Here is a 25,109-nt window from a genome sequence, read left to right on the forward strand (position 1 = left end):
CAATACAGCAGAACAGGATTTGAAATTTTTTGGACATAAAATAATAAAACATTTTGTGTATTACAATATAATATTTATTTATATTGCACAACAATATATGCTTTACATTTGGCAACAATGTTACTTTTCTAAATTTTATACAAAAGCTATTATCAAATGATAAAAACAACAATTTTTGCGTAAAATCGATGTTCCAAGATTCGTTCGAGAGTATTTTAGATATGTTAGTGACTATATAAAGAAAATACTTTTTTTTTTCATTATCTTATTTAACAGGTACTTTGATTAAAATAGAAATGTTGAAAAATAATATCCCCATCATCTAACTGCTGTAATACTCTCTTTCAAGATTCGAATCTTTTAGTTTAGAACTAAAACGTGAAATAAAAAATTATAGAAAACCCAAAATAACAATTAACAGTGTTTAGGTAAGGAATTACAGAGTCATATTTTTACCTTAAACATGTCAATTTAATGTATTTTGAAATTTTTTAATCATGGTTACAGGAACTTGCACTAATATAAAAATAAGTTCATAAAAAAAGTCAGACTTTTTGTAATAAATGTATACTTCATATAAAATGCACAACTATCAAATTCAAATAAAATTAGCTAGAAATGTACAAACATCGACGTTATTACACCGAGTAAATTTAACATTTATCTACTGTATAATACGTTCACTCTAGAGTTTTATTGCTTGACACTAATTTTATTTGAACGAACGAAACAATTATGGATATTCACGTTGCACCCCATGAGATATCCGATGGTTGGGAATGATCCGTGCAATTTACCTACATTTTACATTTATAATTTTCATCTAGTTCCATCTACACATTTTCAAGTCACAGTAAGCACAAAAATAACGTTGTATAGATGAAACCAAGAGTTTTACCTGTAACCATGACCTACTAACAGCTACAAATATATAAATTTGAGCTTTCTGCCTTTCTACTCCAACATTGTCGATGTTGGTGCTACTTCAAATATCATCTGCAAGAAAACAGTCACGCCGTCTGAAAACAAAAAACGATAATGAAAAAACCAATGGGTTAGAATGAACGCACCCATGAATGGGATCCGCATTTTGTAATGCACGAACGGGACATAAAAAACCATCCCACTAAAAATGAACAGCGTTGCATACAGGTACTCAATGGTAGGCTTGTCTACTATAGGACCTATTATCAGGTAGAAAGAGATCACTAATACCACATAAGGAATGATAATTGGCACCTGGAACAACGCATGCAAAAACTCTCATCACAAAAACTCGTTTTTAGTACCTTATAGGGCCTAGGATAGTTGGGTTTAGTGTGTCGCATCACAATCAGAGCCAGCATTGCTCCCCCGTAGAAAATCCACGCAGTGAAACTGAAAAAGTCAATCAGCGAGTCGATGGTACCATAAAGTACCATAGCGGCGGCAATCAGCGACTAAAACCCACATTTTCATTTACTTTTTTGGTAAAACTTGGGAAACTCACGTGAAAAATAAGACCTGGCGCTGGAGTGTATCTGCGAATGTGGACGTAGGAGAGGATGTCCAAGAGATGACCTTCGCGACTTGCCGCAAAGCACAACCGACCAGCAGCGAAAAGAGTGCCGTTTGCAGAACCAAAGGTCGAAATGGTGACAGAAAGGGGCATCAACCAGGCCATCACGCCCAAAAGACGGTTACCAAAGGTGACAGCCACCGCTTCGCTGGTTATCATCTCCATGGGGGACATCACTGTCAGGTAGGAGACGTTGATGAGGGCGTAGCAGATGGTTACCAGCGGGATTCCGATAATTATGCTCATTGGCAAATTACTAAAAAAAATTCCTGTATTGTGCGCCTAATTTGGGATTTGAAATGAGTCTTTAAGCCACTCATTTTAGTACTCAAGGAGTTGGTAGCGAGGTCAAAGACCAGTAATAGTGTCAAACGTTAATTTTTTGTTTAAATTGACGTATTCTGCCGAATCAAATTAAAAAAGGTACAAATCAAATGCACAGTATTGTACTTCAACGTCAAGTATTTTTATTCAGTAAAAATAATGAATTTTTCAGTAAATAGTGCAATATATTATTAGGAGTAAAACTGATAGTTTATTTGGGGAAACTGAACGTTTGGTGAGCAAAATAATTTAGCAGTGGACTTTTACTCCGAATAACATATACATACAATTTTATCCGCAAATGTATTCAGTTCAAAAGCAAAAAGCAAGACTATAATTAGCAAGTAAATGAACAAAATAATCAAGACGCTTTGCAACAAATGAAGTCATATCAACGTTTATAAACAAACATCACGCGTCAATACCAGAATTTGTGTTGAGATTTAGTGGATGACTAGTGCAGTTAGTAGTGCAAAATGTCGATTGTTGATGAATGATGATCTACAATGTACCTTTCCAGCGATTGCTGAAGCAGCGAAAGAGACAAAAAATCATGACAATAACATAGACATAATAATGTCATGGTAAAAGTGAAAACCCTTAAGCGAAAGAACATACTGCGTTTACTTGCGACATTTAGTCATAAAAGTGGATACTTTTGTGATGTTTGCGGATAAAGTAACATGTATATCTATCTACAGTTGAATAATAATAGATGTTCATAAAAAATAATGAACACAAGGTAAAAATAATAAATGTACAGTAAAAATAATGAATGTGCAGTAAAACTAATATTCATATAGTAAAATACGGTGCTCGTTTACAAAATAAAAAACAGGGTGATAATAATAAATGCACAGTAGAGAAAAAAATGTGTTTCATAGAAAAATTTACGCTTATTGCACACAATGATACAGATTGCCAAAAATAAGATAAAATAAGGATAAGTGGATAAAATAAGGATGGTTTAAGGAGTTTCTCTCTTTTGTACACAAAGGGACAAAGTCCATCACTCTCTTACAGAGATTCGCTCTTTCTATCTCGCGGTCTTTCTTATTCTTGACAAGCTGTATACGTCCAGTAAAATAATAAACGTTACTGAACGTAATAAAGTAATAAACACCAATAATAAATAATATTCCTGCACAGGAGCCATACATTGTCATATAACCAAGACTGAAGTTCCTTAAGTTTTATGTTAGTTTATTAATGTTAAAGTTACTGAATGTTTGTTATTTTTACTGCACAATTTGTAGTTAGGTACTGTGAATATACGATTTTTTATGGTGCAAAAATTAATTAAATACTATGATCATACATAATGAAAAAATCGCATTGATTACTATTCAATCAAAAAATTGTAATTTTACTAGTAAGTATGAACTTTTGCTGTTCGACATAATTTTGCCGAAACAAGCCAAAAATTACAGTTTTCTGTCTTCCAGCCACAAACTCTGAATTTGTCGTATCTATTTTGCAAAAACTGGCTAAAAATTTAAACTAAAAAATTTTAAGCTAGTCAGACACAAAGCGTGTTTTTTTATTTTTTGCTAAACTTTTGTGTTTCATTGTCCATAACTTGTGATATCAAAAGATGACAAATATTAAAGTAAAGAATATGGTGAAAAATGCTACATGTGTAACTTAAATTAATAATATAAAAAGTGATAATTACCGTGATGGGTTTTTGATTTCCTCGGTGACATAATTGAGGTTATTCCAGCCGTCATAGGCCCAAAGCCCCGTATAGAAAGCCGTCGCAATGTTCCCCACGGAGGACCTCGTGCCTCTAAAAGGCTCCCGCAAATGCTGAGTATTACCTTCGAAAAAAACCGATTCTTAATCTTTTCATTCTGAAATGAAAATTTCTTTTTCGGCACTTTTTCCCATTTACTGTACCTTCAAACATCTTGTACGTGCCTCCCGCTATAACAATAAAAACCGCGACCAGTTTAGCCGCAGTAAAGACATTTTGTACACTCGTTGCCAGATTGACGCTGTAGCAGTTGACGTAGAGGATAACAACTGGAATTAGAGATGGCGAAATTTGTCTCTTTGAAGCGATTTGGGGGATTTACCGACTGCAAGTAGAGCCACCATCTTGACGACGATTTCGGGCGGTTCGCATTCGCTGACGAAAGCCTCGACTGCGTATTTTCCAAAACTGAGGCAAATAATCGCCATTTGTGACGGTTTAAGGACGAGGGTGCTGGCCCAGGAGAATAAGAATGCTGGGGGAGCCCCGAAAGCGTCCATGAAGTAGGCATATTCCGCCCCGGATGACGTGTTCATAGTGCCCAGTTCGGCGTACGCGAGAGCGCCTAAAATAATCCATAAAGCTCATCTTTGAACCCAAGCACTCCAGAACTAATTTCGCGTATTTTTAATGATCACCGAAATTTCACGTAGGAGTGGATATGTAGCCCGATTGACGTCAACACATCGTCATTTGTATAAATCTCAAGACGGCCAGTCGCGTGACTACTAAACAATTCCAAAACACACATCAAAGTCTCGCAACTCGTCCAACTAATTGCAAATTCAAACAATCCACTTCCGATGCGTCATTCACAACCGGGCCCAAAATACACTACTCCAAAAAATTAAAGGAACAACAAAATTTTCTAGACTTTTGAAAGGCTGTAATTCATCGAAAAATGGTCGCATCTACAGTTAAAAAAACATTTTGAAGCGTTAAGTTTTTGGTTTTGAGATCTTTTGTCAAAATACCTAAAAACATTCGTCTTTCTATCAACATTAGTGAATACGCGGTAGAATTTCTAAAACAACGCAAAAGGTTACTTTTTTCTTCTTTCTTTAAATCAATAAAGGTGAAAAAAATATATTTCTCAAAAAATCATAAAAGGATCTTATGAGACATTTATTCCAGTTTTTGATACTACCCTCATATTCTCGTGTGGTCATTGGTTGCTGAGATATCGATGATCAAAGACAAAAGGATCCTTTTTTATTTAAAGTCAGATATCTCAGCGATAAATTGATGTAAAGAGAATATGAAAAAAACATATTAAAGGTAAACAAACATGCTATCCAATGCATTGACTTAACTAAAAAAAATCCCTACGTCCGTGGACCAAAAACAAAAACCAAAAAAATTAGATTTTTTGTCACTTAGTTGGTGCAGTTTCAGCTTTCTTGCTTGTAGTCAGTCGTTTTTGCAAAAAATGGAGAAACCTGAAGTGCTCGCTGTTATTAAGTACCTGTAAAAGAAAGGATTGTCGCCAACGGAGATTTACGAAGATATGGTGGCTGTACTGGGGGAGAATGCTCCTTCTTACCAGGTGGTAAAAAATATGTCTCGAAAGTTTAAACTGGGAAGGCAGACGTGTGAACACGCAAAAGGTGCTGGTAAAGTTATGGCCACAATTTTTTGGGATGCGGAAGGATTCCTGTTGGTTGATTATTTAGAGCGTGGACACACGATAACAGGCTAATATTATGCCAATTTAATTTCAAAACTTCGCGAGTGTATTAAGGAAAAAAGACGGGGAAAGCTGAGTAGGGGAATCCTGTTCCATCAGGATAACGCTCCGATTCACAAAAGTCATGTTGCAATGACTGCTATTTATGAAGCAGGATTCGAGTTGTTGGAACACCCTGCTTATTCATCAGACCTGGCCCCTAGTGACTTCTATTTGTTCCCAAAATTAAAAGAATATCTTCGTGGCAATAAATATGGTGACGATAATGAAGTGATGTCTGCCGTAAACAACTGGTTAGAGGAGCAACCTAAAGAATTTTTTTCTAAGGGTGTCCGAGCATTGGAACATCGTTGGGAAAAATGCATTGCAGTTGCAGGGGACTATGTAGAAAAGTAATCATGTAATTTTTGTTATATCTTGTGTTCTTGTATGTCAGGGACCGTAATAACTGATCTTCCCTCGTATATGCACGAAAATTTTGTAAAATATGCGCGTATATATGCACGTATTCTCACAAAAATATGCACAAGATATTAAGAAATATACTCAAATATATGCCAAATATGCAAAACTTTTAACAATAAAAAATCAAAGTTGGGATAAATTTTTATCCTCGAGTAAACTAGACTTTGTATTTTCGGTATCTTGAACTGCACAGCATAAACGAAAGAGAATAAATAAATTGGTTTTGCCTCAGACAAGCCATTTTAATAACCTAGTAATTAAGCTTTTCTAAGATCACTTTAAACTATTTCGCTAAAATTTACTAGCAAGCAACTACTTATTCGAATGGAAGGATTATAGCCATACCGGGTAAATAAAGAGTATAGAACCAAACGTTTTTTTTTGCTTAAACTATTTTTATATTTTAACAAAAAAAATCGCGTAACTCAAAAAGAAAACAAAATGTCTTTCTCATAATACGATCTCATTTTTTATATTATTTTAATTTATATTAAGTATTATTTTCTAGAGGCAATTTATTTTACAAAAAAAACGCTTACTTCTTCACCCTGTATAAAGGAAACACTCAGCAGGATACTAATTCTTTGAGTCCGGCCTACGACTTACCGGTTGTTTTTTCTTTAACATATTTTGTAATTGGATCTTTTTTCTTAAACTGTCTAATTTTTAACTTGAACTGAAATTCTTAATCAGAAATTTGTGATTTGAAGAAAATATGCACGAAGTTGCCAAAATATGCATTTTTTAATTGGCTTATTTTAATCAAAAAACATTAGATATGCATAGAAAATGTATAATTTTGTTGATACACCTCTTAATAAAAAATATGCATTTTGCATATAATCCGAGCCTTACTGATAACCGTAGCATAGAAAAAATATTTCCCAAAAGATCTCAAAACTAGAAACTTAAAGCTTCAAAATGTTTTTTTTTTAAATCTAGATACGACTACTTTTCCAAATCACCAAAAAATTTAAATTAAAATTTAAATTAAATTACCTAGAAGTGATAAGAGCCCACACGCCATCCATATCACAAAACTCATCCCGATTGATCCGGTCCTTTCAAGCAGGCCCGACGGGGAAACGAAGATTCCGGAACCTGTGAAAAATGTAGTATTTTTGCAACAAAAAAAAATTGATGTACCTATCATGGTCCCGACAATTAAAGCCACCCCACTGATGAGTCCCACCCGTCTCTTGAGGTGAATAGTGTCATTCTCAATTGCGCCCGGCCCCTCCAGCTGGTCCGGCCCTCCTGCGGCTGAGTCTTCAGAGCCATTGAAGCCGCCGCCGTTTTCAGTGTCGCTCCCGGTGAAGCGGAGGCCGCAGCCGTTTCCATTGCATTGGCCGTTGCTTGTCCTGTTACCACGCCACTGAACGCCATCCTTTGGGGTCGCATTATTGTTTCCTGGAAGGAGACACACACGTGAAATGGGGGATGGAGGCATGGTTCGTGCGAAATCTCGCGTGGACTAATGTAATATAGATGGGGAGACAAAGTCTAAGATGAATCATACAGAATTGCATTATCTGATACTTATTAAATTGATAAAACAATCAGAAATTTTCTTAGGAGTTGAGAAGCAATTAAGAGAGAGGGAAAGGTGGTGAATATGAATAATTGTATCACGCACTCTGAAAATAAATAAATCAATTTTGTGTTTATTTTTTTTAATTTAGTTTCAATCTCAATTTATTTCGAAAGAAAATAAATGAATCAAATATTTTCTGTTTCAACAAATTCATCACTCATCATTTTTGCAGAAAGAATCGTAAATCAAAATGAAGAAAATATGTCATGCTTTTATTGAAACACAGTTCATACAAAAATTTATAAAAATAAACACAATTCAGTTTTTTTCTTAATTTTCTTAATAAGTAAAAAGATTTTCATTTTTTATATGCAAAAATTTTCCAGTAACCGTTGTTCGATACTTGCAATCTTTAAGATGATTTAATTGAGATATTTTGCGATTGATTGATGGTTTGTTTTATTATGATAAAAATATAACGTAAAATTACGAATTATAGAAATTACTAATAATTTAGTTACTGATAACCGATAATTTAGTAAAATTAAGTTTTTACCTAGTATAAAAAATCGAAAATTTCGGTGTGGTTTTAAGTCAAACTGAGTCAAAAAAATATACAGTGAGCAGCAATATTATGGAAAAATCTTATTAAAACTGAAAATGTTTTGTTTTGGCAAAAATGCTCGAACAGGTCAATTTTCTTTATAAAAAATACATAATTTTCATCTTGATTTAACGTTTTCCACTTTTTTTAATGGAAAACCCCAATATTTTTAGCCAGTTCGACAGATCTTTTAATTGTCGAAATGACAACATCAAAATATTAAATATTACATAGTTTTCAAAAAAATATATATCAATCAAATTAAATAATATCAATAAAAAACAATTTTAACATACAATTTTAAATCAAGTTGAGAATCTTGTATTTTTAAAAAGATAATTGAAATGTTCGAGCATTTTTGTCAAAACAAAATATTTCCAGTTTTAATAAATAAAATTATTTCATAATTTTGCCGCTCACTGTATAAAAAATCTTCTGTTTAAATTAAAATTGGTGGAAATATTGAAGTCCAAAATAAATTGACTTTGCTCCTTGTTTTCTCTGTTACGTAAATCCGAGTTCATTTTAGTGTGCATTTCACAAAGTTTAGACAAAAATGTTGTCAAAATAACGTTATAACAAAAAATTTCTTCCATGTTGGTAACAAATTTGAAATCTTAATTTCGCAACCATCACAATTTTAAAGTTATTTTTTTTGAGGGGCAGCTGCTGGTTTAGCTCTGCTACCACAGACTTGAAAGATTATCAGTAATTCAGTGTTGCCAATGGATTTTTTCATTTACAGTCACTTGGTATAAGACAGATCCTTGACTTGATTCATAATCTTGTTTCTCACAAGCGCTGAATTATGACTTGAATTAATTTTAATAATGTTTTGTATTTACGATTTGGCAAGTTACATGAACTTATAATGGTGAGCTTTAATCTATTTTTGAAACTTGTATTCGTACTCGTATCTCTAAACTTGCAAAAATGCATTTCGACGTGCCATAAATTCTTATCAAAAACAAAGTGAGAAGTTAGAGTGATTATCATAATAAAAATATTGGGATTTTATTGTTTTATTGATATCTGTTGATATCTTTCGGTTACGTTGCTAATCATCGGAAGTGAAGTCTTTTTTTTTTTGTTAAATCCTTTCCAGACTTTAAATCTTAATTGAATATTTTTTCCACCTTTTACTTTAAATAAAAAACATCAATACGACTGAGCGGGTTATCCATGTATTTAAGTTTCATTTAGTTATTATTACCGCGCAAAGTGTTGAAATCCCACCAAATCAACTTAATAGGATCGAATCCGATCGATGGCCCGATAAAGTGTCGCTTTATGAAAAATGAATTGTCCACTTGTTACATTCTCTTCACAACATATCAAACTATCGATTTGTAACATATCGCCAGTTATTTTTAATTCATTAATGCGCCACTTGATTAAATAAATTGTTTGATTTACGCTAATTGATCGAGTCTGTGACTCGAATTGTAAAATATTTCCCGAAGAATATTGATTGGTTCAAGGCCGCAGAGATGCATTCGTCAAATGCATTTATTTTTAAACTAAAGAATCGAAATAGAACTCGTGGCCTAATTTGAGAAAAAGCATTTTGGGAAATTTTTTATTTGCGTCAATGGACGAGGAAGAAACGAAAAAAATGCGATTCTAGGTGTTGATTTATTTTTCTTAAGGCCGGGTCATATGACGTGCCAATTTTAAAAATAGTTTTTTTAATCTTGCATACTTTATTGCCCTTTACATACAAAATTATGTTTGCTAGTCGTGCTAGGTTGATGACTTAGTTTCAAAAATTTTTGGAGTTATATAACCAGTAACCTTATTTGGAAAAATTCAAAAATGTAAAATAAATCACAAAGGTGAAATTTAAGTACCTTGAGTACAAGTGGTTCCAGAAGCCTGTTTATAAGCCTTTATAAACCTGCAGTCCAGGAATTCTTTTATAGTATCTAACATTATCTATCCACCTAACCAGTTCAAGCACTTTGCACTAACTGAATATTTGTGTCTCGGTTCGAGGGAAGCATGCCAACCACTTTGCCAACAATAAAGTAAATTGACAATTTTTAATAGATTCTCAACGGAATCAACTTGAACTCAGATGACTAACAAAATTTCGTCTGGCACAAAACTTTCCAAAAATCTCTTGTTTTGTTTGCGTGTCTTCATGGCGCCTCAACCGAAATAAACAGCCACATGAGTCGTCTTAAAAATAACACAATGCGACCTTAGCGTGGCATCAATTTTGCTATAAATTTGCGTAAACTGACCAAACTCACGTACGCAAAAGAATTGAGGAAAATTCAATCAAATAAATTTTTCGTCGTTGCCAAATTCTTGAGTTGAAGGTCAATAGCAGAAAAACACGAAATTGCATAAATCAGGCAGAGTGTAAAAGACACAATAAAGTGAAGGAAAGGTGGCTAAAAATATTTTTTTTATTTGATTTGGAGCAGTAGGACGTGTAGAGTTACACTAATGCAAAGTAAACAAGTCAAGAACTATTTTCTCGTCGTTTTTGGGTCGAATTGTAGATTTATGCAACCAACAATTAATTTTAATTAAAATTACACGCATACATAATTCTTATCGTAAATATTGCAATGTTTTGCCAAAAGCTTGCGAACATCTGGCTAAAAACGTCACTGTTTGTAAACATAAAACGTTTTTTAACAAATTATAATTAAATACATACATTTTTTCCAAAATTATTACATATTTCGGAATCACGGTTTTATTGCACGGTCCAATGAAAGTTAAATTTAGAGACACTTAGATTTATTTTGCTGCCAAAAGTAATGCTAATTTATGAGGAAACATATGTGGCTATTGTTGTTTTAAAGCCAGACATAATTATCGCAAAATATTATTTCCAAACTATAAATTTTAAAGCTGAATAATTCAAACAATCGCAATTTAAAGTTTTATTAATAACACTAAAAAAATATTAAAGTTGATACGAAAAACATAAATGGAATAAGCAAGTCCAGGTATTACATTTCTAATTTCACAACGTTTACGTAGTTAATATAATTTTTTTTGTATTTTTGAAACATAAATTTAACTGGTTTGTATTTAAAAATGACTACTATACCTACCGTTTTTGCCAAAAACTTATTTTTCAATATTTTAAATTAAATTAGGCTTTTGTAACGGTTAATATGAAATTTCAAACTTTTATTCAAAGTTATTTAAAAATTTTGAGATAACATAACTAAAATAAAGACTCAAAAATTTTGCTCCTAAGAACATTTCCTAAGATATCTCGAATAAAATAACTATTCAGATAGTTATTAAGAATAATAAACTGCTAAAATTAAAAAAAAAATAAGATGTATATCCAAAACTCTAATAAATAATTTGGTTTTGGATCAGGAAAGAGAATGCTTGAATGTTTTGAGGAAAAACTAGAGAACCCAAGAGTGTTCATACAATTTCATGATTTTGAAAAGCTTTCGAAATTACATCAACACTATTTTTAAAATATTAAAATAAAGACTCAAAAGACATTAAAATTGAAATTTTAAAATCACAAAAGGATTTACAATTTTAGAATAAAAGTTTTTAAAAGAAATGCAATAATTGAAAATTTTAGAAGAAAAATCAAAACCTTGAGAAATTATATTGGGAAAAATAATAATGCTTTAATAATGAGCTTTTTAAAGAGAATATACCTTGTTTCTGAAATCTTAACTTGAAAAACTTAATTGAAAAAAACTTAACGTAAAAAAAAAGAACATTATATTGTAAAAATGTGTTAATCTTACAAAAAAATATGTCTATTTTGGCCCAACTGGAAAGAGTCTAATGATTTCTAATGGTTAGAAATCGTAAAAAATGAAGGTGGGGGAATTTAAAACTTCGATAAAGGATGATGAGATTTTTGAGATCATTTTAATTTTATTACATTTATATTTAAATATTCTTTAGCTTGTTTTATTATCTCGCCAATTTGTTTCAACAATTTTTTAAATGAATTTTCTCCTTTCCAAATTGTCAGCTCGTCTATCCAATAAAACTTCTTGACACATTCCTCTCGAACAAATTCTAACGTCAGTCGAAAATTGGTTTCAAGTGACCGCTCGTTCCAATATTTACTTTTCCCTATTGACATAAATTAAAATCGCTTAAATTCGTTAAAAAAACATAAAGTGTCACGCAGATCATGTGACAAAATTCTCTCGCTTCATTTCAATTAACGATCGCTTCAAAATCGCACGAAATCGCTCATTTGTTGTACCCGACACGCAAAAATTTAACCCCGTTGCAAGCACGTCAAGCGTGGGAAGCTGGAATTCCTGAAATCGATTCGGATTCAGTTTCAGGAGCCAATGAAAACGCCGTGACGCTCCCGCCAAATGTGCAAATATGCACGTAGCACAAGTGGTGCAATCCATTATCACGTTATCTATTAAAAGTTTATATTGGTACTAATCTAGTACCAGTGCTATAGTGACATCACGTTTTTACTCTATTTATTTATTCGCAAAAACAAATTTCTTAAATGACTCAATTTTATCACCATTTCATCGAAATATTGGTTGAAATAAAATAAACTATCGGAGTGGAATAGTTCACAGGAATTAATCAAATCTTGTTGGCCCTTTGCCGGATTCCTGCAACGGCTTCGGTCACCCTTGAAGCGACCTTGGGGTTAAACCAACCTCGGAATAACAATTAATTTTTTCTCAAACCACATTGTCTAGTATTTAATTTTCAATTAACGCTAAAAAGTGCAGTAAAGCGAATTCAAACAAAATTATTATTGTCTATTCAATATGATTTCGAGGACGAATGAAAGTCACAGAGTTTTTAATTTAACTACATTTATAACCGCGATGACATAATTTGCAGTTTTCCTGCTGAAATGTTACTATTAAATGCCAAACACCTATAAATCCTGCTGACTTATTTTTGTGGATCAATCAGAGTCACGTGCTTTAAAAACTTCACACTTTTTTTAGCCGCAAAATTCCGACCTGAACTGGGAATTTTTATGCAAATTAATAAATTATTTGTCTTTACACTTAATTATAATGCTCCGAAAATCGTGTGTTTGAACGAAATGTAAACATCGAGTGATCCATTCATAATTTATGCGTTTTTGTGACTCAATCTGTTATGGTTTTACGTGAATTCGCTGATTGATGGATGAGGTAGGAAAGAAAGTGATAAAAATCGATTGCGTGGGAAAAGGCGATAAAGCTTTTGATGTATTATTTATTTATTTATTTATTTTCTGAAGATTTTAACAATATTAACGTTGAAAAAGTGTATAAAAAACATTTTAATTTTGTTAATACTGATGTTTCACTTAAAAAACGGTCGACCTAATGGACTGACTATACATTCTCAATAATCGTATTTAATGTAACATAACATACTTACAAGACCAAATTAAAAAAAAATCTGTTTTTTTAACAGGAATAACTTTATTTCGCAATTTTGATAATTTTTTACATAATTTTTGATATTTGGTGAAAATTACTTATTACACACATAAAAAAATATAGCTTTTAGAAATATGGACTTTAGGGTGGTGATCAAATTCAGCTAAATTTATTAAAATGAATTCCAGCGTCGATGATTTTTCTTTTAATTGAGTTTTAGTATATTTGTCCTTGTTACGAACAGAGAAAGACAAAAAAATTGTCGTAGCGGATAAACAACAGGCAAATATGAATAAAGTAACTTTTGAAAAATTGATGACCACAAAAATAATTTAAAAAATGTGTAGTCAAAATAGAGATCAGTTTTTCTAATGGAACTTTATGCACATCCAACTATGTGATGGTTTGTGGATAGTATACTTTGCATGCTTGACTCCTTTTAGATCTTTAAATTATTAATAGACTAATAATAATTAATAACCAACTCCAGTTTTTATCAATGTTCTGATAATGCAACAACCTCTGAAACTGAAACACATGTCGATATTATAAGTAATAATTTAATAAAATAATTGAATTTTAAATTTACAAACGTTGGAGGCATGCTTCACAATGCCTCCAACTTTTGTACAAATACTGAAAAAATGTCAAATAATTAAATTAAAATAGAATAGAAAATATATGGTGATTTTTGAAGATTTCTGGTGTCGAGAGTAGAGATATTGATTTTTTCGATTTTTTTAATTTAGTTACAAAAAATTTGCAACTTCCAACATTTCAAAAGAAAAAATTGAAAGTTCCATATTGCAATTAATAGAAATCATCAATAGCATAAAAATACCATGAATAAATAAATAAACCATGTATTATCCTTCTTTCGACTACTCTACAATTTTCCACAATCATAACCTTATCCGATAGAGAACCCATTACAAGGTAAAAGACCCCTAAATTCCGTGTCAATTAATTCGGAAACAATTACGTCACAAACGACCCCGTTTACGCGAAAAACCGTTTTGATGTCCACCAACCCTCAATTGATCGCTTGTAAACATTTATTTATCAACGTCTAGACTCTACACACCCTCTAATTGTTACCGGCGTGAATGTTTTAAAAAAGTGTAGAAACGGCCATTCTTGCATCAGTTCTCCCTTTCATCCTATTCTTTCACTCATTTTGTTAGAATTTGGGATGTGTTTTGGTCTTACCACAAATATTCTGCTTGCTGTGTGAATATTCATCGTTATACATGTCTCTCCACGCGGATTGGTTTGGGTACGAAGCAGTGCCGATGATATCATGTCACTCACTGACCGGAGTGGCGTGGCCGAGTTATAAAGCCTGCGCTTGCGACCGGGAGCGTCGCGACGCCCGCTTTTGGTAAAGTAGAGCCCGGCGGTGGGGAACTTAGCATGGCGGACTGCGAAATTTAAATTACAGAAAACTGCTTTTTTGCTAATAATCCTTAAACCCGATTCTATTTACAGGAAGTATAAATATTTAGCGAGATCTTGAATCCTTCAATTTTATAAACTGCCTATTTATGTCCCAAATCATGAGACCAAAACTAAAATTAAGCAGAAAATAACTGCAATACAATTCAAAGATTTTGAGATTGATGATATGAGTATAAATAATCCTGAAAATTGATGAACTTGAGATATTTTGCAAAATAAAAAGATTTTTTAATGGAAGTATGGAAATATACAGTATGTCCCTGGATTGAGTTTACAAGAGGAAAAAAAAATAAAAAAAAGCATTTCTTGTTTCCTGTAGTAACAGGAATGCCCAGCTGTTAGAATGTATTTTTTGTCAATTATTGTTCCTCCACAGTAAGGGTCACCATAATACAAAAGAAGTGCCTGTAGTAAAATTTAATTGGAGTAATCAACAATTGAGTAGTACTCAGGGCCTCGCCAACCCTGGTGCCAGAGGTGCACCGCACCCGGGCGGCAGGTCAAGGGGTCGGCACAAAGATTTTGTCTAAAAGTTTGGTAATTACAAAATACAACTATGGTTTCAAAGCCGTAAAGCTATTGCTCGCATCCGCGAATAAATTTTTTTCGCAACATTTGTGGAGAGTTGGTAAAATTTTTAGAGAAATTGATCCATGCAATAAAAATCTATACAAAAAAATCAGTTCATTTGACACGATATCTTAGCCAAAATTAATGTTGTTAGCAAAATATTGCAAACACTTATTATTAGCATTATTACCTACATACGTAGAGCATTTGGAAAATTTAGATAAATATTTAGAAACAAAAAAGTCAGAGAGAGAATTTGACGAAGTACTCGTAACTGCAAAAGAAATAGCTGCAGATTTAGAGACTGAACCAAACTTTCCATAAGCTTCTACCATTAGAAAGAGGTCAAAAAAGAGAATTTTTGTTTATAAACATGGTGATGAACCAATTTCAGTTCTCGAAAAAAATTTTAAAGTTAATTTTTATTTTTCAGATACCGCGATTGTGTCGTTAAATGAAAGGTTCAATTTAATAAAAAAATATGTATAATGCATTTTTAACTTTCTTTCCTATATCATATATGATTTCAATTATTATGATAAAAATACCCGAATAAAATATTGCACAGATTTTCAACTAAAGCTAATAACTGACGGGAATTAAAACAAAACATTAAGGTGCTCGATTTAGTGGATGAATTAGAGGTAATTGCAACAAGTAATGTTATAACCACCCTACTTCAAATACTGGAGTATATTTACAAAAATGAATTAATCGACAATTTTCCTAATACTGCCATTGCGTTTAGAATTTTGTTAACCTTGCCGGTAATGGTGGCTGAAGATGAACGAAGCTTTTCCAAATTAAATTTGATAAAAAATTATTTAAGATCATCAATGAGCCAAGAACGGTTGAACAATTTGACAATTATATATTTCAATCGAAAGCAAAGTTTGCGAGGAACTGAGTATTTCTAGTATTATAACAGATTTTGCAAATATAAAATCATTAAAATATCGCCATTATACTTTCTTGTACTCTTAGGTTTTTTTTGCAAATACGAGTAATGTACCTATGTAGATATTTTGTTATGTACTATTTTGTTTATTGTCGGCTGGTTAAATTTGTTAATTTTTATGTTTAAATTTTATGTATATTTTGTATCGAACCTTACTTACAAAATGAAGAATTATTGACTATTGTCAATTAAGTGTTTCACTTTATTTTATTCTGCAATCACTTAGGTTCTTCAAGTATTGTCATGGGGGCAGCAAAGTGTAAACTGCACCCATGCGTCGGTGGTACCCAGCGCGGCCGTGGTACTACTTACCTGATAGGCGAGTTGAGACCTATCTTTGACTTCAGTCCCTCCAACAATTTTAACATCTCTTTGAAGAGATATGAGTGAAATCGAATCGCGAGTGTTAACGTGCCGAAAGTTCTCCTGAATTGAAGTGATTTTCAAGGGGTGTTATTGAGACAAATTCATATCTTTTCGATGGACTGCTCCCCAAAGATGTTCTCTTTGGGGTGGTAAATTTGTTCTTTTTCATATTGTTGCGTGATTGCTTAAAAGTCGAGTTTAGTTTTCCGTTCGTCTGATAACAATTTTGGGATTCGATAGTAGCTTGTTTTTATTTCAAGTTATCTCCCGCAGTCGATTGGCGTACGTACGTAGTTCTTAGTAGTGTACAGCTATTCCTCATTCCTCTTATTAAAAGATTAGGTTTTTCATTAGCCTATCCGATGTCGTTTTTTAGAGCAGGGTTTGGAAGTGAAGCTCCGGAATTTAGTCATGTTTGTAATTTTCGAAGACAAGTGTTTGTTCATCCAGATGAGTCTATTGAATTGGCTTCTTCTATGGTCTTAAAAGTCAAGGATACAAATTATAGGATCTTTTTATCTTATAATGATGTGTGTTTTAAGTGTAGAGAATCTGGTCACTTTGCAAGCGATTGTTCAATCACCGCTGAAAATAGTTCTCAAGTTAACGAAACTTCGCTTCCTGGTACCTCGCAGACTAGTGTATTTCAGCCCAGCAAACCAAACAAACTTGAGTCTTACGATTCTACGGAGAGTGGAACCCCAACATCCGAGCTGTTGGCACCAGCAAAGGATTTAATTGAAACATTTTTGAGCTTATTCGTTCCTACACCGATGATTTTGAAGGTGTAGGTGTGTTGTTGTACGATGTATTTCCCCTTCTTACCCATAAGAGTATTCAAAACCGTGTAAAAAAAATCAGGCGAAAACTTTAAAAAGCTCTCGAGAATACGAAAGAAAACGAGAAATGCATCCTGAAGTAATTCCCTCTTAGTTCTACATTGTTTTGTTTCTTTTTTTGTTTTTTTTTTCTTTTTACAGGTATTTGCAGTTTTCTTTTTAATTTCGATTCGCACTATTTTACTAATACTATAATCTATTCTAACGTAGCGTCGCTGTTAGCTAAATATAATGAGTGGGTTGCTTACATTTGCTCGGAAAAACCTGGTTTTGTAATACTGACGGAAACATGGTTGTCTTCGGTTATACCTGATGCTTTGGTTGCGTTAAACAATTACACTATTTTTAGGAAAGATCGAAATAGTAGAAAAGGTGGTGGAGTGTGTATTTATGTATCAGATCTCATCTTAGCCAATTTTAAATTAAATTTATTTGACACTGATATCCCAGGAGTTGAATCACTTTTTCTGAAAGTATGCAACTCTGCTGTAACATTCGTTCTTGGATGCATATATCGGCCTCCAAACACTAATTTTAATGACGACAAAATCCTTTTTGAATCGCTAACAAGGTTAGACAACTCCTACGATAAGTTGTTTCTATTTGGAGATTTTAATATGCCAAATTTGACGTGGCCTTTAACTAATTTTTCCTCCTCTCATGCTCCTTCCCAATTGTTTATTGATTTTTTAGTGAACAGTCATTTACATCAAATTGTTACTAAACCAACTCGATATAGATTTAACCAGCAGGCGTCAATTTTGGATCTTATTATAACTACTGATACTACTTCTTTTGCTAACTTAGAGTATTTGGATCCCACCGGTAAATCTGATCACGTAGTACTAAAAATTGGTCTTCAGATTTGTTTTATCTCTCAGGATAAAACAAGTAGCTTTTTGAAAGCGGTTACTGATTACCACACTTTAAATTAAGGAAATTGATTGGAAATTGATAATTTGCTAAAAGTTACATCCGTAGAACATAATTGGGATTCTTTTAAAAATGTACTCACTGACTGGTTTGGTTTCTTCCAATACGTCAATCAAAACGATTAAAAGATCGTCAAAAAAACCTTGGATTAATAACTACATTATTCGACAAAATAGGAAAAAGAGAGCGCTGTGGAGAGTATATCTATAAACGCACTAAACATGCTGACGATTATGCAGCGCATCGAACTTTTTCCAATAAACTGTCTTCCATTATCCAAGCAGCTAAGACTAGGTATGAAATGCATATTGCTGAATCAAAAAATCCCAAGGCTTTGTTTAAGTACATTCGCTCTAAGTTATCGGGTCCAGTCAAAACTCTGCAGGTTAAAGGCGATAATGGACAGATTACAAATGATGATTCGGAGTGTGCAAAAGTTTTTGCAAAAACTTTCTCCAGAGTTTTTGTTGAGGAGTCACACGTGTCGTTACCAAAACTAGGTAGTAATTCTAACGCCAAGCAGCTCAATATAATTAACTTTCCCGAAGAAGTTGTCTTGGACAAGTTGAAGAAAATAAATGTCACAAAAACTCCAGGCCCAGATAATATAACAGCTAGTCTGTTAAGAAACTGCGCAAATTCTTTAGGCAAACCCTTATCCATTCTCATGAATCAATCTTTTGTTGCCGGTAAATTACCGAATGATTGGAAAACAGCACTAGTTAGACCAATTTATAAAAAAAGGAGATAAATTTGATGCAGAGAACTATCGTCCAGTTAGTTTAACTAGTTTAGTTGTTAAAATAATGGAATCCATCGTTTATGGTGAAATGGTTAAGTTTTTCACACTTTGTAATATAATACCGTTAGAACAGCACGGTTTTATATCTGGGAAACTAAGGACCTGGATGCGGGAAACTGTGTGGATGTTGTCTATCTTGACTTTTCAAAGGCATTTGATAGGGTACCAAAGAAACGTTTGTTGTATAAATTGCAACATTATGGTATAAATGGTCAAGTGGTTCTTTCCAGGTTTTGAGTGGTGTTTCTCAAGGTTCCGTGTTAGGGCCTTTACTATTTATCGTGTTTACTGCAGATTTGAAAAACGTTTTGTCATCTCGCTGTGTAATGTATGCCGATGATGTAAAAATTTACAATACCAGTGAAAACGCATCCTGGCAGCAGATATTTCGGCGGTGTGTCAATGGTCTGACACATGGATGCTTCCGCTTAATGTTAAAAAATGTTCTGTGTTATATTTAGGGTCAAAAAATCCAAGGCACACTTATTTTATGGCTAACAACGAGTTAGCTCAGGTAGACTCAATTCTCGACTTGGGTGTTACAGTTACATCCACCCTTTCCTGGTCTGTGCACGCTGCCAATGTTATCAGAAAGGCAAACAAAATTGTTTACCTCATTGGTAGAATGTTTTCTGGTTCAAAACCTGTTGTAGTTGCCAAACTTTATAAAACGTATGTGAGGCCTATTCTGGAGTACGCAAACAGTGCATGGACTCCCATGATCCAAAGAGATATAGATTCCTTGGAAGCTGTGCAACGTCGCGCCACGAGAATTCCCTTTGGTCGTCTTATGAGACCGCATTATGACAAAAGGCTTCAAATTATGGAGTAACCTACCTTATTGGCAAGACGTAGAAGAGGTGATTTGATAACAGCCTTCTGTTCTATAAAAAATGTTTATTCGCCAATAAGACACCTCTTCCCTTTGCATCCCGACAGACGTACCAGAGAGCACTCTTTTAAGCTATCCAAGGATAATTTCCGTACAAGTGCAAGGCAATTTTTCATAACTAATAGGGTCTTTGATATTTGGAATGCTTTACCAGCAGAAGTTGTTTTGTGTGGTAATATCACTCAGTTTAAGGCCAAATACGATTTACACAAAGTAGACTTGTTTAGCTAGTTTATATATATCTAAAAATTTTATCTGTTCGCTTCCTTGTAAAGCAATAAATCAGGGATTATCTTTAATGAAAACTGCTAAAAACTAAATTGCCCTTGCATCACTGGTTACTCACGAATTACTGCAATGATCACTTAATAATTTTTGAAAAAAAAGAAAAAGTCAATAAACATACAATAAAAAAATTTCAAAAATTGATATTGTCTTCACAAATAAAATTGTTTTATTTTATTATGAAATACTACAATTACAAAACATCTACAGGTTTCTACAAACTTTATCGTCACAAATTAGCAAAAACTCCAAGAAATAGCATTATAAATAGTGCTAAATTAATTTCTTCTTTTGGGCTTGCTGATCTTGTTTTTTGCTCTTCGATCCATTTTGTGTATTTAGCCACTTCTGTGTAAACTCCAGGATTACCTTGAATCCCACAGGATATACCATACGAAACAATTCCTGTTAATTGTCCAGAGCACACTAAAGGTCCCCCCGAGTCTCCCTAAGTTATTAAAAATGACAAACAATAAATAAATAATTTCAAAAATACTTGACAGGAATCCTTTGTATTTCCTCCAGCACAAATTTCATTTTCTCCTAATTCCAATTTTAAAATAGTTTTGCATGAGTTCCATTCAACTATAGGTACATCGGCGTAAAGTAACTTTGAATTCATTATGTTCGACTCCTGTGAAAAGAAGTAATTACTGTGAAAATAAAATTAGAACATTTTTACGACAAATTTGATTCCCCATCCTGATACGTTACAATTGCCAGAACTTAAGTGGTCTATTGTTAAGTTTATAGCCTGAATGTCTTTCGAAAATTCGAGATTATCTACAAGCTATAAAAATATTAAAAGCGTGAAGTTATATCTAGTGAAAAATACTCGTATCACAGCTATGTCGTTTGTTAGTGTACTCAAATCAAATTCTTCGTGAATAAAAATATTTTGGACTTTTTTGACGCAAGGCTTATCATAGGAGTATAAATCCAAATTTCCTATAACAACTGTCATTTCTGAGAGATTCAGGTCTTCCTGGGACTTGCAGCAATGAGCAGCTGTTAAAATGTGTTTTTTGTCAATTATTGTTCCTCCACAATAAGGTGCGTTTTTGTAGAGAAGCAAAGCCTGGAAATAATAGATGACATTGGTGTGGTTGATAATTAATAAAGGTTTTGCAAGACATTGGTGTGGTTGATGATTAATAAAGGTTTTGCAAACCTGATAAGCAAAATCTGATCTATTTTTGACCTCATATCCACCGATGATTTTAGTATCGTAAAAGAAGCAAGTTATATTGTCAAATGCAAATACTAAAACCAGAAAAATATGAATATAGTACTCCTAATATTTTCTTAATATCTTATTACTTACATAATATAAGCGTGCTTAGGAAAAGCATGATAGGTTGGTAACACAATTATGACATTTATAATCTTATCAATATCGATTGTTCGATTATTTGTAAATTTTTTCTATGTATTCCATATGTAATATGTAGATATGTCCATAAATGTATAATTATGCTCGTTTCAGGTGACACAAAAATTGTTTTTCCTTTGCAATTTTGGCGTAAAATCAAAAATAAAAACTTGTAAACTCAATCTGGGGATTGATACCGGGTAGTCATTAATAATTGTTTGTACTGCCAATAGAAAATTATACCTACTTTGAAATTGTCATTTCATTAAAAAAAAATTGACCTTTTGAACCAGGTAAAATTAAGCTAGTAAAAATCTGCTTTTGTAAAATTTTGAGGAAAAGATTTTGAGATTTTGAAAGAAGGCAAAGTCTTAAAATACCTATCTAAAATCAAAAGAAGTGAAAAGAAAACTCTTAGAATTCCTAAAAAAAAAGTTAAGATTTAAGATAATTGGAGTATGATACTAATAAAAACCGCTTTTTTGAGATGCTTAAGAAATAATATATCTTAAATATTTTGAGATAAAGTTAGAATTTTGAGGTATCAATATAAGAATATAAAGACTTGAAATTTTACTCAAACTTTCTTGGGAACATTTAAAATTACAAAAATTAAAACACGAAAGTAGTATATAAAATATTACCTCTGGGCCAGGACATTTGACGTCTTAAAAAAACAAGACAAAATCTTACAAATTTAGCTGTTTGCCCAAAAGCAAACAACCGAAAAGGGCCCAAAACCTCTAAAAATCATTAATTTTTATCCACCTCAAAAGTTCTCAAATATGTGTAGACCACCAAAAATTGGGCACACGAAAAAACCGTTAAAATCTCCCAAAATAATGGAAAATTACCTCAAGAAAATACCTTGTTTTTACACACCCCAAAACGGCTTTTTACTTCTGGACCAGGACATTTTGCGTCTTAAAAATCAAGGCAGAATCCTACAAATTTAGTGTTTTCCCAAAAGTAAACATTCGAAAATGATCTAAAAAATTAACAAAATGTCTTGTTTTTGAACACCCCAAAATGGCTTTTTATTTCTGGACCAGGACATTTGGCGTCTTCAAAAAACAAGGCAGAATCTTACAAATTCAGCTGTTCTCCCAAAGGTAAACATCCGAAAAAGATCTAAAACCCTTCAGAAAGCATTAATTTTTATGCACCCCAAAAGTACCAAATATCTGTAGACCACCAAAAATTGGGCACACGAAAAAACCTTTAAAACTACTTTACCTTAACTTCAAAAAATCATATCTTAAAAACTACTTGGTATATTATTTTAAAAATTTGAATTCTTACTAATAAAAAGATGCTCTACATGATGGTGACGAAGAAAAAAATTACTCGTAGGGTTTTTCTTAGATTACTTCGATTTACTTCAAACTTCTTCGAACACTGTTCGAAGAAAAGTTTGCCAATATTCAATTTCAAATTGATCATTCTAAAGGGTAAGTCCATCCCTTTAGAATGGTCTTTATTTGAAGGAAATCGGCCTAATAGTTATACCGTTTATAGGTATGATTGTATCTATCACACCGAAATGAAATAAACACCATAGTGCTTATTAAAAGTAAACTGTAAAAAAATACATAGTATAAAAATGCAAACTAAATTTATTTAAAAAATTATACACATACATGTGGAAAGAGATCTATGGTAGTATTCTTATAGATCTATTTAGGCGAAATTATGAAACAATAATTATGAAATTAGGTTTTTTTAAAAACAAGCAACATGTTAAAAGATGGGTTGTTTTGATTTTTTAATGACGATGAATCCAGAAGAACCAAAATTTAGAGGAAATTATGAAACAATAATTATGAAATTAGTATTTTTTTGAAAACAAGCAATACATTTAAAAAATGGGTTGTGTTTTAATTTTTAAATGACGATGAATCCAGAAGAACCAAAATTGCATCAGTTAATTTTATTATGAAAATTGCCATTTTCGAAGATCCTGGTAAAGTTTTAAAAATATCCTGATGGATGATGGTGTTTATTGTGTTTTGAATAGTTGCTAGTTTTATTGGCTCAGGATGTTGCGTTTATCGGCTAATAGTCGGACACTTTGGTCCACGTCCTCCCACCGCAAACCCGCTGTTTTTAGCTGCGCCAATAAAACCTCAAACTGATAGTTTTCTTCACTGGTTTTTTCTATTTCACTTATATCACTCAGTTTCTTCATTTTAACCTAGAAGATAGATTTCATACTTTTTAGTAAACCATGATGTACTACATAAGAGAAATTAAGAAGGTTAGTTGTATGGAGAAAATTAGATTTGTTAAAGTGAAGTTAGTGTTTTAATGAAATTTAGTTTTGTTTTATTAACCAATATCCTAACATTTTGAATCTTTTTGTTTCTTAATCCACTTTTTATTATAAAAAAACTAAATGATAATAATTAATAGAATGGAATTTAATTTACCCCCTGAAAGAAAGCATTTTAGTAAAAAAAGGCAATTTCACCCTTCAAAAGAAACTTAAAATAAATGTTTCGTTCCTAGAAACAATACAACACAACTTCACAAAACACACAAAAACGAGAATATCTAGTCATGCAGATACAACCGCATAATACCACAAACATAGGACTTTTTTCAGGCGTTGAGGATTTTCAAAAAAAATCCAGACATACATATAATTAACTTTTCTCCACGACCGTTATGGAATGTAGGGATTCCGAAATTATTTTCAATAGTAGAACGTAAAAAAGTCTATTTCCAGAAATTCCCTCAATATGGGGCTAAAATCCGTTGGAATTAAGATTGCATGTAAAATGAGAAGAAATGGGAACAAACCAGAACAATCCGGAACAAAAGAGAACAAATCGGAACAATTGGGAACAAAAGAGAGAAAAAGTAAAACAAAAAATAAAAAAATATTCGATAATGTAGAACATAAACCAGGTAGTCGTAAAAATATAGGTTTAGATGAAGAAGCAGATGAATTAATTAGTAAATCTTTAGAAACTTTTCAGTCATAAATGGATAAACTAGTTTCATACATTCCTAATATCGAGAAAGAAAAATGGAAAAAAGATTTAAAACCTATTATTATGGAAATAGACAGATTAGAAGATGGAGCAAAAATAGTTGGTTTCAAACAAGAAGTTGTAGATAAATATATTGCAAGAAAAACAGCTAATTTATTCCTTGAACAATTAATTATGACTGACTGTAAACTAGAGTCCGCTAATAATAAAATAGATGAATTGGAATATAAATTAGATAACTAGAATAATTACGATCCTAAGAAACTAGCAGAATTAAGAAACAAAACAGTAGTAATCCCATCAAACATCGATGATGTAAAGAAAAGACCTCTGAAAATATTTGA

At 32.5% G+C, this 25,109-nt stretch overlaps 2 protein-coding genes across 5 annotated transcripts; both read right to left on the reverse strand.

The window, feature by feature from the left end:
- Positions 1 to 57: 57 nt before the first annotated feature.
- On the reverse strand, positions 58 to 14,619 carry LOC123007343 (b(0,+)-type amino acid transporter 1). Of its 2 annotated transcripts, none has more exons than XM_044402588.1 (10): positions 14,504 to 14,619; positions 6,937 to 7,200; positions 6,790 to 6,891; positions 3,961 to 4,203; positions 3,782 to 3,907; positions 3,558 to 3,702; positions 1,490 to 1,814; positions 1,290 to 1,439; positions 1,071 to 1,239; positions 58 to 1,019 (listed from the first exon to the last, which is right to left on the reverse strand). In XM_044402588.1, the coding sequence occupies exons 1-10, from the start codon at positions 14,544 to 14,546 to the stop codon at positions 955 to 957; spliced, it is 1,632 nt and encodes a 543-aa protein (XP_044258523.1). In that variant the 5' UTR covers positions 14,547 to 14,619; the 3' UTR covers positions 58 to 954. The 2 variants fall into 2 exon arrangements, with proteins under 2 accessions (XP_044258523.1, XP_044258522.1); XM_044402587.1 differs by lacking the exon at positions 14,504 to 14,619 and adding an exon at positions 9,779 to 9,916.
- A 5,930-nt stretch (positions 14,620 to 20,549) lies between these two features.
- Positions 20,550 to 21,765, reverse strand: LOC123007345 (trypsin alpha-3-like). 3 transcript variants are annotated; one of them, XM_044402592.1, is made up of 6 exons: positions 21,722 to 21,765; positions 21,532 to 21,660; positions 21,233 to 21,475; positions 21,080 to 21,187; positions 20,894 to 21,031; positions 20,550 to 20,845 (listed from the first exon to the last, which is right to left on the reverse strand). In XM_044402592.1, the coding sequence occupies exons 2-6, from the start codon at positions 21,601 to 21,603 to the stop codon at positions 20,627 to 20,629; spliced, it is 780 nt and encodes a 259-aa protein (XP_044258527.1). In that variant the 5' UTR covers positions 21,604 to 21,660; positions 21,722 to 21,765; the 3' UTR covers positions 20,550 to 20,626. The 3 variants fall into 3 exon arrangements, with proteins under 3 accessions (XP_044258527.1, XP_044258526.1, XP_044258525.1); XM_044402591.1 differs by having other exon boundaries at positions 21,569 to 21,660; positions 21,722 to 21,760; XM_044402590.1 differs by having other exon boundaries at positions 21,233 to 21,660; positions 21,722 to 21,759.
- Between the last annotated feature and the right edge of the window lie 3,344 nt (positions 21,766 to 25,109).

The sequence above is a fragment of the Tribolium madens genome, unplaced genomic scaffold (genome assembly GCF_015345945.1).
Source record: "Tribolium madens isolate multiple individuals breed KSU strain unplaced genomic scaffold, Tmad_KSU_1.1 Scaffold_3;HRSCAF=73;Tcas5.2_LG2, whole genome shotgun sequence".
NCBI classification, from domain to species: domain Eukaryota; kingdom Metazoa; phylum Arthropoda; class Insecta; order Coleoptera; family Tenebrionidae; genus Tribolium; species Tribolium madens.